Here is a 15,943-nt window from a genome sequence, read left to right as displayed (position 1 = left end):
CTAACCAGCAGGAGATAGTTAAAATTAGCCGCACATTTACCTGCTGCAACATTAGTGATGCTAACACATTAATAAATCAATAATTAACATCCCAAATTTTTTTTTTTTTTGAAAAGGACCATTATGCATGGTGAGTGTTTTTTAATTTTGGTACTTAACGTACAGTATATTCTGAAGCTGGAAGCAGAGAATTGCTAGAGTTTGGTATTACTATGTCTTCCACCACTGTTTGTGATTAAGTTCTAACAAACACGTGCCAATCTAAAACAAGATTCTTCCTTGACCATGATATTATCTAAATGAAAATTAAGGACATTTTGTTTGTTAATTCTAACATTTTATTAATTAACTGGAGCCTGAATGTCTTTTCAATCTTCTGACAAAGATAATTGCTCATTTTTGAGATTATCTCAATGTGTTAAGAAACGTGTTGACCTACTATAAGAAACATCTTACTGTGACCATGAACCCTTTGTGATGTAGTTATGTTGAACAAAACAGATAAAGCCATAAAAATCGTGATCATATTTACTTTGTTTTAAATGAAAAAGGTGTTACACAATAGTTTATAAAAGCATGGGGAACACAATAATGATAAACACTGAATTTAGTAAAACCAAGAACAGTTTAAACTGCAACATGAATAATTCTCACACAAATAAGGAGTGAATGAAAGGCAAAGTAAAGTATCAAAAAAAACAAACAGTCAAACACCTTTAAAATGATTATATATAACAAAGACTGCGCAGCAGCTTCAAACACTGCAATGTAAGAAAAGAAAAGCACAACATAACTGTTGTTGCAGAAGAGGCAGTGGAATGTTAACCATCCCCTACTGATTAGGAACACCAGTCATCACGTTTTGTTTTCATAGGTATATACACAATAAAATCTGTGGGTGACCAAAAAGTATATACACAATAAAAACTATGGGCAACCAAAACCTATAAATTTAATCATAGGTCTAGCACCTCATACATCATGATTACATTATAAACAAGAAGACACAGGTGTCATAATGCTGCTGTTAAGAAGAGAAACAGATCTGCAAAGTATAAGGACAGAAGGTTGCTTATGTCCTTTTCATGATTTTTGAAAAATATACAATAGTTTTTAACAGGTTGTAAGCTGGGTTTTGTTTAAGGGTCCTCGTTTTTTTCTGAATTATGGCAACATTGCAAACTGTACGACACAAAGACAAACAATGATCCAAGAGGATTTCATGGAATTAACACTGGTTTCTAGGGCTGTAGCTCAAATAGTCACAAACATCTGTAATTAATTACTCATCAGATCCATGAAAAACATATGTGGTAGAAATAATAAAAAGTATACAGTAATGCTCAAGTTCAGGTTAAAATAAGACTGAACAATATTTTTTTTAAAAAATCACCATGATTATTTAAGACTACTTTTGCCCTTTAAGCTCTCTGGCAGCGTTTTAAACAGATAAATAGCCATTAATAAGTTCATCTTTCTCATTCATCAGTATTAGAGTTTATTAGGCTCTAGCCTCACAGAAACCAAAAATAACAGTGCATTCAGGCACTCCTGGTCTAATGGTAACGCAAAAAACATTCAAGTTTATCAATGGCCAGCAAAGTACTGTTGGGAAAAGTTTACAGTACAACTGTGACATTTCACTTCTCACAACATACAACGGACAACTTGCAAACCTCCATTTCTTATATTCAATATTGTAACAAGTGCTGGTGTTTATGCCTAGCTTTCCCTATTTACACCTGCATCCACCTTTTCATTACGACTGAAGCCAATCCCAGCTGACACTGGGGAAAAAGATGAAGTATACCCTGGACAAGTGGCCAGTCTATCACAGGGCTGACTTATAGAGACAAACAATTAACCAAACCTGCATGTTTTGGACTTGCCTAGAGGAAACCCATGCAGAGATGGGGAGAACGTGCAAATTCCACACACAGGTGTGAAGTATTTACAACTAGCAGTGGCTTTTTCATTGGCCCAATTCATTTGATGAACTTACCAGTGACTGATGACCATCTGAAAAACACAACAGTCATGTAATACTTCCCAAATATGAGTTTGCAAGGAGTGCCTGAACACACCACCAAACAAGTGACCAACCCAGTAAAACACTGTGATCTCTAAGAAAGCCACATTTCTCAGGTCAAACTTGGAGAAGCCTTTGAAATGTGTCCCAGTTATCAGCGTTGAAATGTATACTTTTTGGATGCAACTCTTGAATTGCCACATAAGTGTCTACACAACTACCTACCAACACAACAAACAAAGAAACCACTGATTTTTCCATCATTAATATTGGCAAAATCAATGGCTTTATTTATATTATAAATGGCACTGTTTTTATTCTGAATGCATCTTTGATAAACTCAGGTGTGCTGCACATATTGCATCTACTTGAGCTTGCATTTTAAATGGGACCAAATAAACCGTGAAACCTTACTGATGCAAACAAAACAGAAATAAAAAAGACATCATTTTAAATAAACAGCATGCGTTAATGCCTTAACTCTGGCAGATCTACTGGTTTCTCAAACTTCTTTAACAGTTTTTAACATCTGTGTATTACTGACGGCAATCTACTACAGCAGATGGTCCATATTCAATGAAAAAGCAGTCAAAACTGCATTGCACTTGAATAATCCGTATCCCATGCCTATATAGACAAACATATAACAATGTTCAGTGATAAATCTAATGCTCACAAAAGAAAACAACTGCCTCAATATTGTGTCAGTTTTTTTTAAGTCAGCATATTCCCATTGTAATACTAGTTATTTCCACATAAATGTACACTTCTTTCCATTGATGCGTTGTCCAATAAATTCATGGAAAGACTCTGACAGTGCACCCCATCACTTCATATTTCTGTCCCATCACTTTGCTCAGCCTCATTTTTAAGATTTGGCACTTTGGAACCACCTCAGAGGCTCCTGTGTCAGCGAAAGTGTCTGCTCTCGCTCCCTGTACAGGGGACCGGGGCTTTGGGTGATTGAGTACCACTACGGGCTGGTTGGGGCCTGGTCGTTTCACCAGCTGGTCCACCTTCAGCGGCATCGGGTAAATAACTGCACAATCAGTTACACTGCCCATAGGTAAATGTGTCTTACATTTGGATATTCTAAGTTTCAGTCCTTTCTTACTTTTTTTCCACATGCCTACTTGTACCCTTTTCAGAGAGACAGTGAGGAACTTTGAGGAGATGTCATGCTCACTTTTTGCCATTTGCTGTAGAGGATCTATTTTAGAAGCAGATTCCTGATCTGTTGAAGATTTAGAATCAGGTGTGTGACTGCATTTATTATCATCTTTTGGCGTAGTGCTCTTTGTTTCCTTCTTGACATGGAAGTGGTTGTTAATCAGTGCAGGAGGATGCTGGATCCCTTTATCATACTCCTCTACTTTTACAGAGTCAGTGGTCTGCTCTCTCGGTAAAGGATCACAGATGAAGGATCCATCTTTTGCGGGAATCGGAGCGCAGTACCCTGATTTCGGTGCCTCCTTCACCTGTTCTGTGTTGTTAGTCATCTTGATGTGATCTTGAGGTGTAGTGCCAGAACTGTCACTTTTATCCATCACTATGCCACGCAGAGCCATTACAAGAGGCTGAATGGAGCCTTGGGCCTCCTCTGGTTGTTGACTTAAAGAGAACACAGATGAAATTACTGGAAAACCCTCAGGTTCTGGCATGTCTACTTCTCCTGCTCTCTCAATGGTTCTGACTGGGGTCCAAGCTGAAATCTTTGAATTTAAATGATTACAAAGCAAAGGGGCTTTGACGGTTGAGGGCTCATTTAGAGTCCTGAGTGTTGGGAAAGATTGATTTGTGACAACATTATCCTTACATGCCGAAATCGCTGGCGGTCTCACTTGGACAGCTGCAGCTAAGGGAACACTCAAGGAAAGAGAAGCTGATTTCAGACTTTGCTGGTTAGAGCTCACTGCGTCTTTCATTGTTTTTGAAGCAATGTTGTTCCTGTGACGGATCTCCCCGGGTTCCAGCTTCACAGCCATCGACACATCTCTGGGGATGTTTTTTGTGTCACTTGCTCTCCGGGCTAAGATACTCTGGGAATGCTCTGGAATTAAATTCTTCCTCTCCTCCACTGCTCTCTGAGAAACACCAGTTGCCATGTTGTCTGGATGCAGGGTGCTAGACAACCTGTTGGCAACCCTGGTGGTGATAACAGTCGGAGGAGCTGCATTATGATTTACAGCTTCTCTTGTTGCAACTCTGATCCCACTATTTCCGTCTCTTACAGGATTGAGGATACTTTTGGGAAGCTTGTTTGGAATGACTGTGTTGCACTCCAAGTTGATTATTTCTTGTGATGGTCTTTTGAATCCACTCTTTTCTTTGCTTCCTTGATTCGGAAGGTTTTTGGAAATACTGACTGGGACAACAGCAGGACGCTCCACATTCACTGTCTTTGTTTCACACTGTTTCCTGTTGACTGTGCACATCCCCATACTCAGAGACTTCACTGTGTTTGGATGATTTAGTGTAGATGATAATGGCTTCCCCATAGCAGTGTTTTGAGAGACTGTGGTCCTTGTGTCTTTTATCACAGACTCATTTTCTTGTTGAGTGACGAGCCTCAATTTAAGTTCCTTTGTCCCATTAACAGTTTTCACCTCAACAAGTTCAACCAAGCAGCCAGCAGGGATTGTTACTTCCTCTGGAAGAGAAACTGTTAGCGCCCTGTTGTGCTGAATGAGTCCACTCAAAGGGGACAAACGTTCTGTATTTCCATTCGTGCCATTTGATACATTTGTGTCCAGTGTTTTCCCCCTCTGTTCATCTTTGCCCAGTCTGACTGCAGGTGCACTCAGGGTGGGTATTGTCACCCGGACAGCTGGTCGAACTGATGACGGATCAGCGGTGGGCACACTTGGTAAGGCACTGGAGACAGGCACATGAGAAGTTTTAGCCATGCCAGGCTTAGCAGGTCCTTGACTAATGCTTTTACTATGCAGACGCTCAATGTGCTTCACAAGGCACAGCCTCCTCATATAGCCCTGTCCACAGTGAGGACATTTGAATGGATATTTTGCAGTATGTTGTTTCAGGTGTGCATTTAACTCTGCCTCACTGAATGAGACATTGTTGCAATAAAAACAGTAAAATCTTGTCCCCATGTGTTCAATCATATGCTTCTTAAACACTGCAGCGTCTGCAGAAGCAAATCCACATTTCTCACAATACATCACATTTGAAGTGCTTAATACACGATCCAAGGGCAAGTTCTGATGTCCACCATTCACAGATGATGGGATGCTTTGATAACCGACAGGTTTCATGTTGAACAGTGAGGTCCACTGGTCATCTGGCGGCAGGGTCCCACAAATCAAAGGCTGCAGTTACACAGTGAAATAAACATCCATCTTCGCCTGACATCCAGCGTTTACTCGTCAGGGAAGCAAAGGCCGATGAAACCGTGAACTGACAATGGAGTCATCTGCCCCCTGCGAAAAGCAAATGAGAAAAAAAAAGCGTTAAGAGTCAAAGTGTGAGTGAACCTTACAGGGCACAGTGATGATATTGTAACAAGGCCCATAAAGCCCCTCCCCCCTCACACACAGCTCATGCAGCATTTTCTGCGCCTGCAGCTCTCTCTTCTCCAATTACCGAACTGCAAGCATGACAAAAGACACACAGCGGCCAACTAAACTGCATAAAGTCATCTCTAAATTATCCTGCTGCTGTCCTCCTTTGAACACAAGCAAAAGGCCCTACCTGACCACAACTAGGGGCTCACAAAGACGACGCCCCGCAACTGTTTATGTTTGCAACAGAGTCAAATCCCAAACACATACCTGTTTGGAGTGTTGTGTAAATGCGTTTTTATGATCCGTTACATATATTCAAAGTGAATCGACTGTTTAAAATCCCTTCTCTGGATTTGATACAGACGCTTGTCAACACGACCAACCGAGCCGCTTTCACGTTAGCTTGGCATTAGCCATTCGTATCGAGCGAAAACAATTCCGGAAATAGCTGCTCCTACATTCAAAATAAGAGTGTGAAATAAAAATAAAACTACTCCAATGCGTTGTATGTTCTAAATTTACTGATAACATAAGCTCAATTACCTTTTTGATTCATTTCAATTTCTTTTTATGGTGTTGTACGTTACGAAACAATGTTTTGATACATGTTGCTCTTGGAGTGACGTATACATTTGAAAGTTGCAACCGGAAGTTCACGTTTTATTTTGTTTTTCTTGACAACTGACGAACTGGGCGAAGCGTACGTGCTATTCCTGAAGAAACACAACGCAAACGGCTTTTATTTCCTGGGATTTTTTACGCTAAATTCCCAATCTGTTACAAAAACCACGTAAAGCTATGATTGGGCATCGACGTTGTCCCGCCCTCAAACGTGACAACTTCCACCATGACAGTGATCATTTTAAACTCCTCGGTTGCAATTTTCTCATTAAATCACTGAAGGCAACATTTGTACCTGTTTTAGAGACAGACAGGAGGACGAGTCATCGCACCAGTTGGTATAAATGTGCCTGGGTTACGTTGAGTTCACCCAATGACACAGGAAGTGGTTTACAGCTTATGAATTTGAGGTGACAAAGTCAAACCAAAGGCTAAGAGACTGACTAGAGAGAGAGAGAGAGAGAGAGAGAGAGAGAGAGAGAGAGAGAGATAAACAACGGCACGTTGTGGATACAGCTCATTAAAATGCGCTAAAAAAAAGATATAAACATGCTGTTTATAAGAGTCTGCAGACTGCGTCCTACTATTTCAGTGTCCCTGGCATTACCCAGGTGAGTGTGTTTATTTCAGACACTAGACTGAAGAATATTTGTTATTTAAATAATTGTCATGATACTTTCTCGGTTGCTATTTATGTATTTTTTAAATCTAGAAACCTCATTGCTCATATGCTTTGAACTTAGCTTGATATTTTATCAAATTCTTGTTAGAGATTTTGCTGTTATTGTAACCCCCTCTCCACAGTAGCTCATGGGAGGATCATCGTGACTATTGTGAAAACTGTTTCTGGGATTTACACACCATTGTTGTAATTCATAATGACACAGCAGTGGCTTTCACTTGACCCTCCCATTCCCCTATTCGTCCAACACATACGGCTGCTAGCTTCCTGGTTATGGCAATTTTAATCCAGCTAACCCGGACACAACCTCCGTGCTGGTTTATCTTCAGAAAGCAACTTTTTTCGTATTTTCGCAGACACGGATTGATCCGCCGCAGCATGGCCTCAGACCCGAAGGCAGCAGAGACGACCCGCTTCGACTTTCTAGTGATCGGTGGCGGGTCTGGGGGTCTGGCCGGAGCTCGGAGGGCGTCGGAGCTCGGAGCAGCCACCGCAGTGATCGAGAGTCACAAACTCGGAGGTACCTGCGTGAGTAAAAAAAAAAAAAACAAAACAAAAACAAAACACTGCCATCCATCCCGACTGCTGTCACTTTACTGTCGCCTCTGCAGCTTTCACACACACACGTTAGTTGCCAGGTTCAGTGCGAAGCCTCCCGACTCCTTTTGTGGAAGTTTTTTGTGTCCAACAAACACTGTGGGTTTGTTAGACGTTTGAAGCGTCCCAGCCGATAAGCAACCCTCCTCTTCCCGCAGCCCTGACACACTAAAGCTAACGTCCAGTCTATGAAACGGTAGATACATTAAATAAAAATAGACATATAAGAATAAGTTGATTTAGAATGGAGAATTTTTCATATATTTAATTTTTTACTATTGCAGGGCTTTTGCTTTTGTATTGCATTGTATATTGGCGTGTTCATATTTTTGTGTCCCCCACCACATTCACTTTTCAGTTGAACTAACAAGTGGGGAGTTGAGAACAGATACTGCTGCAGATTTGTGTTAAACAATCGGTTACTGCACAAAGCTGAGGCTGGTTTTCAGAGTAATTTTACCAATTTTGCTAATAAATAAGGAAAGACGCTTGCTTGATATAATGTTGTACAAATCACATAACAAGAGATTCAGCCATGATCAAATCCAATATCTGCACCTTTTTATTTGCAGAGTAAGTTGAGACTTATGGTATCATGAAGGTTTTGTTTCCAAATATGAAAACTTTAGTCAGACATAGATGCAAAGGAACACACTTCATTATTACAAGATTATTTCATATCTAATTGTGCATGCATTTAGAATATTGTGATTATATATTTATTTGGGGAAAATATTAATATTAATATTGTGATACTGATATAAGCCACATCACCCAGCTCTAGCCTATATGTTTTTAAGTATGATGAAATTCTAAGCAAGGCTTTTACTTTACGTTTTAGCTTTTAATTTAACACTGCAATACATATCAGTTAAGTAATGTGCCGTGCAAATAAAGTTCAGAGCTCTCCTTTCTTTAAAACTTAACATGTGCTTGGACGCTGTTTGATCGAGCTTACTCTGAACTAATTTGTTTCATTGTTTTTCAGGTTAATGTTGGCTGTGTCCCAAAGAAGGTACAGTCTTTCCCTCCTTGTAATAGGCAGAGTTTAATGCAGAGACATAATTGTTGCAGATTTCAAACCCAGTACCTTTACCTCTCGTCACAGGTTATGTGGAATGCAGCAGTTCATGCTGAGTATCTCCATGATCACAATGATTACGGCTTTGACGTTGGAAATGTTCGTTTCAGTTGGGAGTAAGTTACAGTATCTGTTGGTGTCTGTTTTCTGTTTTTTTTTTTTTTTTTTTTTTTTTTTTGCAACCACAAAGAGCTCTTTTGAAAACTGTTGGTTGGTAGTTCCTGGAACAAAGCGGTATCCATTTCACAGCATAACTTCTCAGTCTGTCCTGTCTTCTGTTGCTTCACTTTGGCCTACTTCTTTATCTTTGTGAACAACATAGTTCAGTCAGGGTGATTGCCTAAGATAAGCCTGTGGAAGGAGTGGCTGCCTGCAGAAGTGGAAAACATTGGTCAGAGATTCAAAGCACAATCGTACAACAGGAACGGGCAGTCATAGGATCAAGGTGTGCCTGTATGGATTGGACAAGACCGTGTGTTTACACTACAAAAAAATAATGTTAAAATATACAGGAAGCAGAAACAGTATCACTGAATACTAATGCAATTTAACAGCATAACCATGTAACAAGTATGTCAGAAATGCTGTTGCTTCGACTCGTAATTTCTGAGACTGTAGTTTGTGTTATGGTATTAGATTGTATTATATTGTCAGGTGTTCCTGTGATTTAGCCCATCCCCTATTCATTGCAGCAGGATCTACACTACAATGTGAGAAGGATTTTGTAGTTCTTGCAAAGTGAAAAATACAATACTATAGAAAATAAATTAATAAGATACCATTTAAATGTGGTTCTGTTCAAATGAAAACTCGAAAACAGTGATATACCGTCTCAACCAGCTCTAATATATAAAAAAAAACATCTTCACAACAGAAGTATCATGACACAAGTGTTTATGGTGGCGCTGGATGTTGTTTACAAATGCAGGAAATGCTTTGGGCAGCCTGAATAACTTCTCCAACAGATCGCTGCAGACTTGTGAACAGACAGCTGCAGAGTTAAAATCTCTGGAGCGAGCAGGAAATTCTGGTAATGAAAAAAGTGATCTGGTCAGATGAGTCTCCCGTCACCGTATTCTCCACATGCTGGCCACCGTCACCAAAACACAGACTGAGGGAATATCTTTTGGAGAGGTGTTCATTCCTCCAGTAGAGCTCAGAGACCTGGAGAATCAAAACCGAGGAGCATTGAAGCTGTTCTGGCAGCACATGGGGGCCCAACACCTTACTAAGACGCTTTATGTTGGTTTTTCCTTTCATTTGTCGCCATTCATTTGTCTGTATGTGAACTGTGCCCCGGCTGAATTATGCACCAGTATGATCAGATGCAGGCTTGTTTGCTGAAAAACAAACGTACTGCTGCGATGAATCTGTGTTTTGGAACATTTATTTAAGTGTATGTTCTATCTTTTAATGCCTGATTGATTGATTGTCTTCCCCTTCTTTCCACCTTTTAGAAATGTTTTCATGTGCATGCAACTTTTGGACAGAGTTGAGTGTCAAGCCTTGAGTAAATACAGCTGGTAAAAAAACCCTTATCTTTCCTGTGTTTGTGTTTGCAGAACTCTTAAGGCCAAAAGGGATGCTTATGTTAGTCACTTAAATCGCATTTATCGCAACAATCTTGACAAGGTAATTTCACAGTTTATATTATCTTTATTTTATCAGTGTCTTTTCTTTTCCCTGAACATGTTTTTTCTTACTTCAGGTTAACCTCATGTTTGTAAAATGGTTTTTCAGCATCTTTACTGCATCAAGAAATATTTGACTTTGTTTAGTTTATTTTTGAATGGAGAAAGAAGATAGTATTTGCAGGGAAAGTAATGACATCGGCTCCTTTACAGGCTAAAATACAAACTATTCAAGGTCGTGCAAGGTTCACAAATGATCCTGAGCCTACTGTGGAGGTCGGTGGAAAAAAGTATACAGCGCCTCACATCCTTATTGCCACTGGAGGGCAGCCTTCTGTTTTGAGTGATGCTGAAGTTCCAGGTAAGATGAACTGTACTTGGAAACAGTAATCACCTTTCTGTTTAGTACTGTTGTGCCACAGTAGTTTGTTTTAACCTTTTCAAATGAGAATGCTTTTGTGAAAGTAGAAAACTGTATCAAATACTGTGTTTATTAACCATTACAGGGGCAAGTCTTGGCATTACCAGTGATGGCTTTTTTGAACTTGAAACACTGCCAAAGTAAGTTTATCACGTAATCTCTTCTGTAGTGTGGATACCATCAGGAACATTTTTGTCTGTAATCAAAATTGTTCTCCCAACAGGCGAAGTGTGATTGTGGGTGCTGGTTATATTGCAGTAGAAATGGCGGGCATCCTTTCCACCCTGGGGTCCAAAACATCCCTCGTTATTCGACAGACAGGAGTAAGTAATACTTAAAATCACAGCTCATACCAAATACTGAACTAAATGATTATCAGTTGTGTGCAGCCATGCATGTGTCCTACTCTCGTATTCTCTCTGTAGGTTTTGAGGAACTTCGACAGCTTCATAAGCACAAACTGCACCAAAGAGCTGCAGAACTCTGGTATAGATTTGTGGAAGAACTCTCAGGTGAAATCTGTGAGTAAAACAGACAAGGGTCTGGAGGTGACGCTCGTCACCAAAGACCCAGAGAAGAAGAACGATGAGGAGAAGATCAGCACCATCCAGGAGGTGGACTGTCTTCTCTGGGCCATCGGCAGGCAGCCAAACACCTCTGGACTGAACATCGGCGAGATGGTAACAGTCTGCTCATGAAACTTCTCCTCTTTACTCTTTACATTAAACTGGATGGTATAAGCTCAGTGGAAGATCAGACAGATGTTCCTACACAGACAAAATGATTTGAACATCAATACAATGGGTACAGACAGACAACTTCAGCTTATCACCACTTACTGTCTGCAAAGGGAATTAATTCGTTTTTGGCTCTGCACAGTATTCCCTGTGTCTCCTCATCCCGGCTGCTTAATTGTCATCATAGATTATAACAGATCATTTTGAAAGTGGTCTTTATTTCTGTCTTGAACGCACATACATTATTTAATGTTTTACACAGTGTAAAGGCTTCATCAAGGTTTCATTATTTAACACCTTTATATAAAAACATGTCAAATAAATGATTAGTGATAATCTGGAGACAAAATTAATAATAATAATAATAATAATAATAATAATACATTTTATTTAAAGGCGCCTTTCTTGGCACTCAAGGACACCGTACACAGTTACACAAATTGAGATTAAAAATTAGACAGCTGTCACATAACTGTTTATGTGGTTTGTCAGTGAAACGTTGTCACACGTAAAATGCTTGATAGCTCAGGGTCAACAGGCAAATTAATAATGGATTAAAGGGGCAGTTAAGTCAAAGTCCTCTCTCATCTATTTATGGTACTTCTAGCTAGTAGACAGCAGAGAGAAGTGGGCTATCAGATTGTCCATTGAAAGGAAGTAAAATTTTATAGACCTTTCTATTTTTATTCTGACTTCTCTTTTTATTGTCTAGCCTGTAATATGAAGTGTGAGTAACAGATCAGCAGTTTAACAGCCAGGGAACCACTAACTTTTTTTTTTTTGTCTTTTTTTTTTTACAAGCATTATGAAGGAAAAGTGTTACAACCTTTTCATGACCCACACCACCTTGTCATCTGAGAGGCATTCAGGCCCAGTTTGAGATTGGTCTTTGTTGACACATAACCACGTTAAACATTATCACACTTCTCAGTGAAGACTTTGTTTCCTCTGCTCTGTGTGTTCAGGTCTACATTAAAGGCTTTGAGCCTCCACAGTCAGGATGACTCACTGTTGTTTCTTGCTGTAGACATTAAACAAAACTTTCCTGCTCCTTTGTTTGTCTGGTACAAGCACTTCAATGCTAAAATGTGATGTTTTAGCTAATTAAACAGCTTTTCTCTCTGTTTGCAGGGTGTGGTTACAGATGAAAGAGGCCATATCATTGTGGATGAGTTTCAGAACACCACTCGACCAGGGATCTACGCTGTAGGGGATGTTTGTGGCAAAGCTCTTCTCACACCAGGTAGCTTCCTCCCAGTAATGACCCAAATCATGTTGCAAATGTAAAAACTTGGTCAGACTGGGTGTTTTTTGAGAGTGAAATCTTCAATAATATTTTCTGTCAATGTTGAATATCTCTATATTTGGCTTTTTTTTCTAGGGGTGAAAAACAGTGTTATGTTTGGGTTTATAGGAAACATTTCTAGATTGAACATTCAAATTTAAATTCATAAGTTTAATTTATTTGAACAGATAGAGACTCTTAACTCTTTATTTAGTGTGTATTAGAGGCAACACCTGCATGAAAATCCCATTTGAACACTTCTGGCTCCAAATAACTGAGCTGAAATTGCCAGAAAATGCAAGTCTGTGTCGTCGCCCAATCGAATTCTGATATGGTTTTGAGTGAGAACGTACGTGCACCAATTACAAGAAACACATTTTCTCAGGTTGATGTTGTGTACAACAAGATGATATGTCAGTAAGAAAACTGCCAATATAACAAGTCACCAGAACTCTGCCCCTTAAATAAAGTACTTTAGAGTCCAGGTCTGTTTAGGTAACAGGCTCTGGGTTTCTTGTATGTAGGTGATTTGAGCCTGAACAGACCAAATACAAAAAACCATCAATGACAGCTTTTCAAGTGTGGATCAGGTCCAGAAAAATAAACTCTTGGCTTTGTTTAACCCCCAAAAGGCCTTTCAGACCAGGATTTGACCACAAATCTCACCTGTGAAATCCACAAAGATCATATCAAATCTTTCTAGCTTTAAAAAACATGTCTGAAGTAACATGTTGCTCTCAGTCACCTCTAAAAATGAGGATTAGGAATTGCTATAAAAATATGTTATTTTCCTGTGCAAGTCTGGTGCAGGTCCCATGCAGTGACAACCATCTGTTATACATAACGTCGGTAGTTACAGTTTTCAACAGCTAATTAAGGTGGTATTAGAGCAGACGCCCATTACTGTCTTATAGCTTAGACATAACCTTTGACATTATAATACTGCAACAGTAACATTACGTGGTACTGGGCTTTCTGGTTTGAGATGGATATCTAGTCCTTTGTAGGGAAATGAAATGTTTACTTAGGGAGTTGGACTCTGATGTTCTGTTGGATGTTGTGGCAGTTGCCATTGCTGCAGGCAGAAAACTGGCACACCGACTGTTTGAGGGAAAGAAGGACTCCAAGCTGGACTACTCCAGTATTCCCACAGTGGTGTTCAGCCACCCACCTATCGGTACTGTGGGCCTCACAGAAGGTGAGTGCGCCCAAAGATGTCTTTCAGTGAATAGCAACTTAACTTTTCAGAATTATGACATTTCCACTACCACGTTCACATTTAAGCCGCACTACATTTACGCTCTGGATGAAAGTTTTAATGGAAATAATGTATTACTCATAGCTTTACTCAGTAAGACAGAAATCCATATACTTAATTAGTTCACTTTCATGTCACAGATGAGGCCATTAAATCCAGAGGAAAGGAGAATGTGAAGATTTACAAGACTTCTTTCACTCCAATGTATCACGCCATCACGAGCAGGAAGAGTCAGTGCATCATGAAGCTGGTGTGTGTGGGCAAGGAGGAGAAGGTAGGAGTCTTCTGACCTCCAGATAACAGCTGTACAAATCAGAAACAGTGCATTTACTTTTCTCACAAATGTCTGAAATTTCCTACAACTGGTAATTTAAAATTGTTTTGACTGTAATAATTATGTATCTATCAAAAAACTACCCCATTGTGTTGCTGTTGTTGTCTCTTAAGGCACTCATCAGTTAGACTTGATAATGAAGATCTGAAAACCTGGTTGAAACCTTTCTGTATATGTGGTACTTAACATTAAAGGAAGAATTTTCTCTAAACCATGTTAAGACTGTTGAAAAAAAAATCAATACTTAAATAAACACAGGTGTTAATAGGTTGGATTTTTTGGGGGACATTTTGTTATTTAGTGGACTTTTTCTTATTCCTGAACAACCAGAAATAGACCAGATGAGTCTGACATACGACATGACCAATAAATATCAGGGTTTTGCAAAGGCTTCTTGTCTAGACTCACTATTTTGCACCAGCACCGTAATCAGCTCTTATAAAAAGATAGATCCAGGTATGGGGTGTTTCTCTTGCCTTAACCAGAAATATCTCCCTTGCTCTTATTATGTTGTTGACACTATTGTTTTCTCCACCTTGACCTGCTCAACAAGTCTGGGGTCAACATGTTCACACCCAATCTCTGCAAGCTGTTGAAAGTCTTTCTGAGAAATGTAGGTTAGCTCACTGAAGTACAAGTAGATGAGGCAGCTTTCGGAAAAGTCTTAAAACCAAACATTAACTTTGCAGCACTTCAAACACAGAAAACAGCACTTAGGGCACTTAAAGTCTCTTCTCGTCTGTGACTCCCTGAACTAAATGGCACTAAACCTTTTTGAGTTTGACGGTTTCCTTTTTTTTGACTCTTGTATACACTGGCAACTGCAGTGACCCTCAGATACTGAACTGTCTCTTTTCCCCAGGTGGTGGGCCTACACATGCAGGGCCTGGGCTGTGATGAGATGCTGCAGGGCTTTTCTGTGGCCATCAAAATGGGTGCTACCAAAGCAGACTTTGACAAAACTATTGCCATTCACCCCACCTCATCTGAGGAGTTTGTCACGATGCGTTAATGCAACCACAAACACCCGCCCCACCCCTTGCCTCCCTATACAACCAGCTACCCAGACAAGCATACCAGGACAGAGTCACCACTCCATATTACTCTCTCATCGGCTTGACGACTTGCTTTCTAAAACTACCAACATACTTCCATTTTCTCTCATATAAGTGACCTTATTTGTGCGCAGTGTTTCATTTTTTTCTAATTTTTACCTAAATGGACCAAGACCGAGTTATGACCTTCTTAAACTGTACTGGATTCCATTTTGATAATTGTGAAATGGAAGTGATGGATCCACAGGTATTGTTGTCAAGTGATTGCATGGGAAGTCAAAAGACCTCTCTCCTAGTGTATGTGTTTGATTTGTCAGTCATTTGTCAGATTTACAAACACTGCTGCTTCTTAAGGCACCTGTTTACTACCAATGCAAGGTCATAACATATCTATTGTACTGTTTCAAAGATTCAATAAACCTGCAGGTGTTTTTTCTTAACTGTTGCGATTCGTTTCTCTTCATTCTGTGACTAATCCCTTTGTTGTTTTGATTTAGTGGCATGTTGTAACACCTCTTCACTAGTGCCTTTCCCTGTCTTTACAATTGACACAAGTTGGGCATTGAACAAAGTACTGTACTTCTCATGTTTGGGCAGAGGGAGTTGTGTTTCTGCTCGTAACTAAGAGACACAAGACACTCCTCTGTCGAGCCAAAGTATGTGATAACAACATACTATCCAGATGTACTAG

The 15,943-nt window shown here is 39.8% G+C and overlaps 2 protein-coding genes across 4 annotated transcripts; one reads left to right on the top strand and one right to left on the bottom strand.

The window, feature by feature from the left end:
* Positions 1 to 514: 514 nt before the first annotated feature.
* znf518b (zinc finger protein 518B) lies at positions 515 to 5,998 on the bottom strand. The gene is made up of 2 exons (XM_023398131.2): positions 5,818 to 5,998; positions 515 to 5,466 (listed from the first exon to the last, which is right to left on the bottom strand). Exon 2 carries the CDS (start codon positions 5,299 to 5,301, stop codon positions 2,827 to 2,829), a length of 2,475 nt encoding a protein of 824 aa, XP_023253899.1. The 5' UTR covers positions 5,302 to 5,466; positions 5,818 to 5,998; the 3' UTR covers positions 515 to 2,826.
* A 462-nt stretch (positions 5,999 to 6,460) lies between these two features.
* Positions 6,461 to 15,692, top strand: gsr (glutathione reductase). Of its 3 annotated transcripts, XM_023398103.2 has the most exons (13): positions 6,461 to 6,782; positions 7,210 to 7,381; positions 8,439 to 8,465; positions 8,559 to 8,647; positions 10,094 to 10,163; positions 10,376 to 10,523; positions 10,669 to 10,723; positions 10,807 to 10,906; positions 11,009 to 11,263; positions 12,452 to 12,563; positions 13,672 to 13,803; positions 14,004 to 14,137; positions 15,060 to 15,692. In XM_023398103.2, the coding sequence occupies exons 1-13, from the start codon at positions 6,721 to 6,723 to the stop codon at positions 15,207 to 15,209; spliced, it is 1,506 nt and encodes a 501-aa protein (XP_023253871.1). In that variant the 5' UTR covers positions 6,461 to 6,720; the 3' UTR covers positions 15,210 to 15,692. The 3 variants fall into 3 exon arrangements, with proteins under 3 accessions (XP_023253871.1, XP_023253870.1, XP_023253872.1); XM_023398102.2 differs by lacking the exon at positions 6,461 to 6,782 and having other exon boundaries at positions 7,089 to 7,381; XM_023398104.2 differs by lacking the exon at positions 6,461 to 6,782 and having other exon boundaries at positions 7,235 to 7,373.
* The last annotated feature ends 251 nt before the right edge of the window (positions 15,693 to 15,943 follow it).

The sequence above is a fragment of the Seriola lalandi genome, unplaced genomic scaffold, assembly GCF_002814215.2.
Source record: "Seriola lalandi dorsalis isolate HSWRI2012SDOR001 ecotype SW California unplaced genomic scaffold, Sedor1 jcf7180002054972, whole genome shotgun sequence".
Lineage (NCBI taxonomy): Eukaryota > Metazoa > Chordata > Actinopteri > Carangiformes > Carangidae > Seriola > Seriola lalandi.
This window is presented reverse-complemented; position numbering and strand designations above follow the sequence as displayed.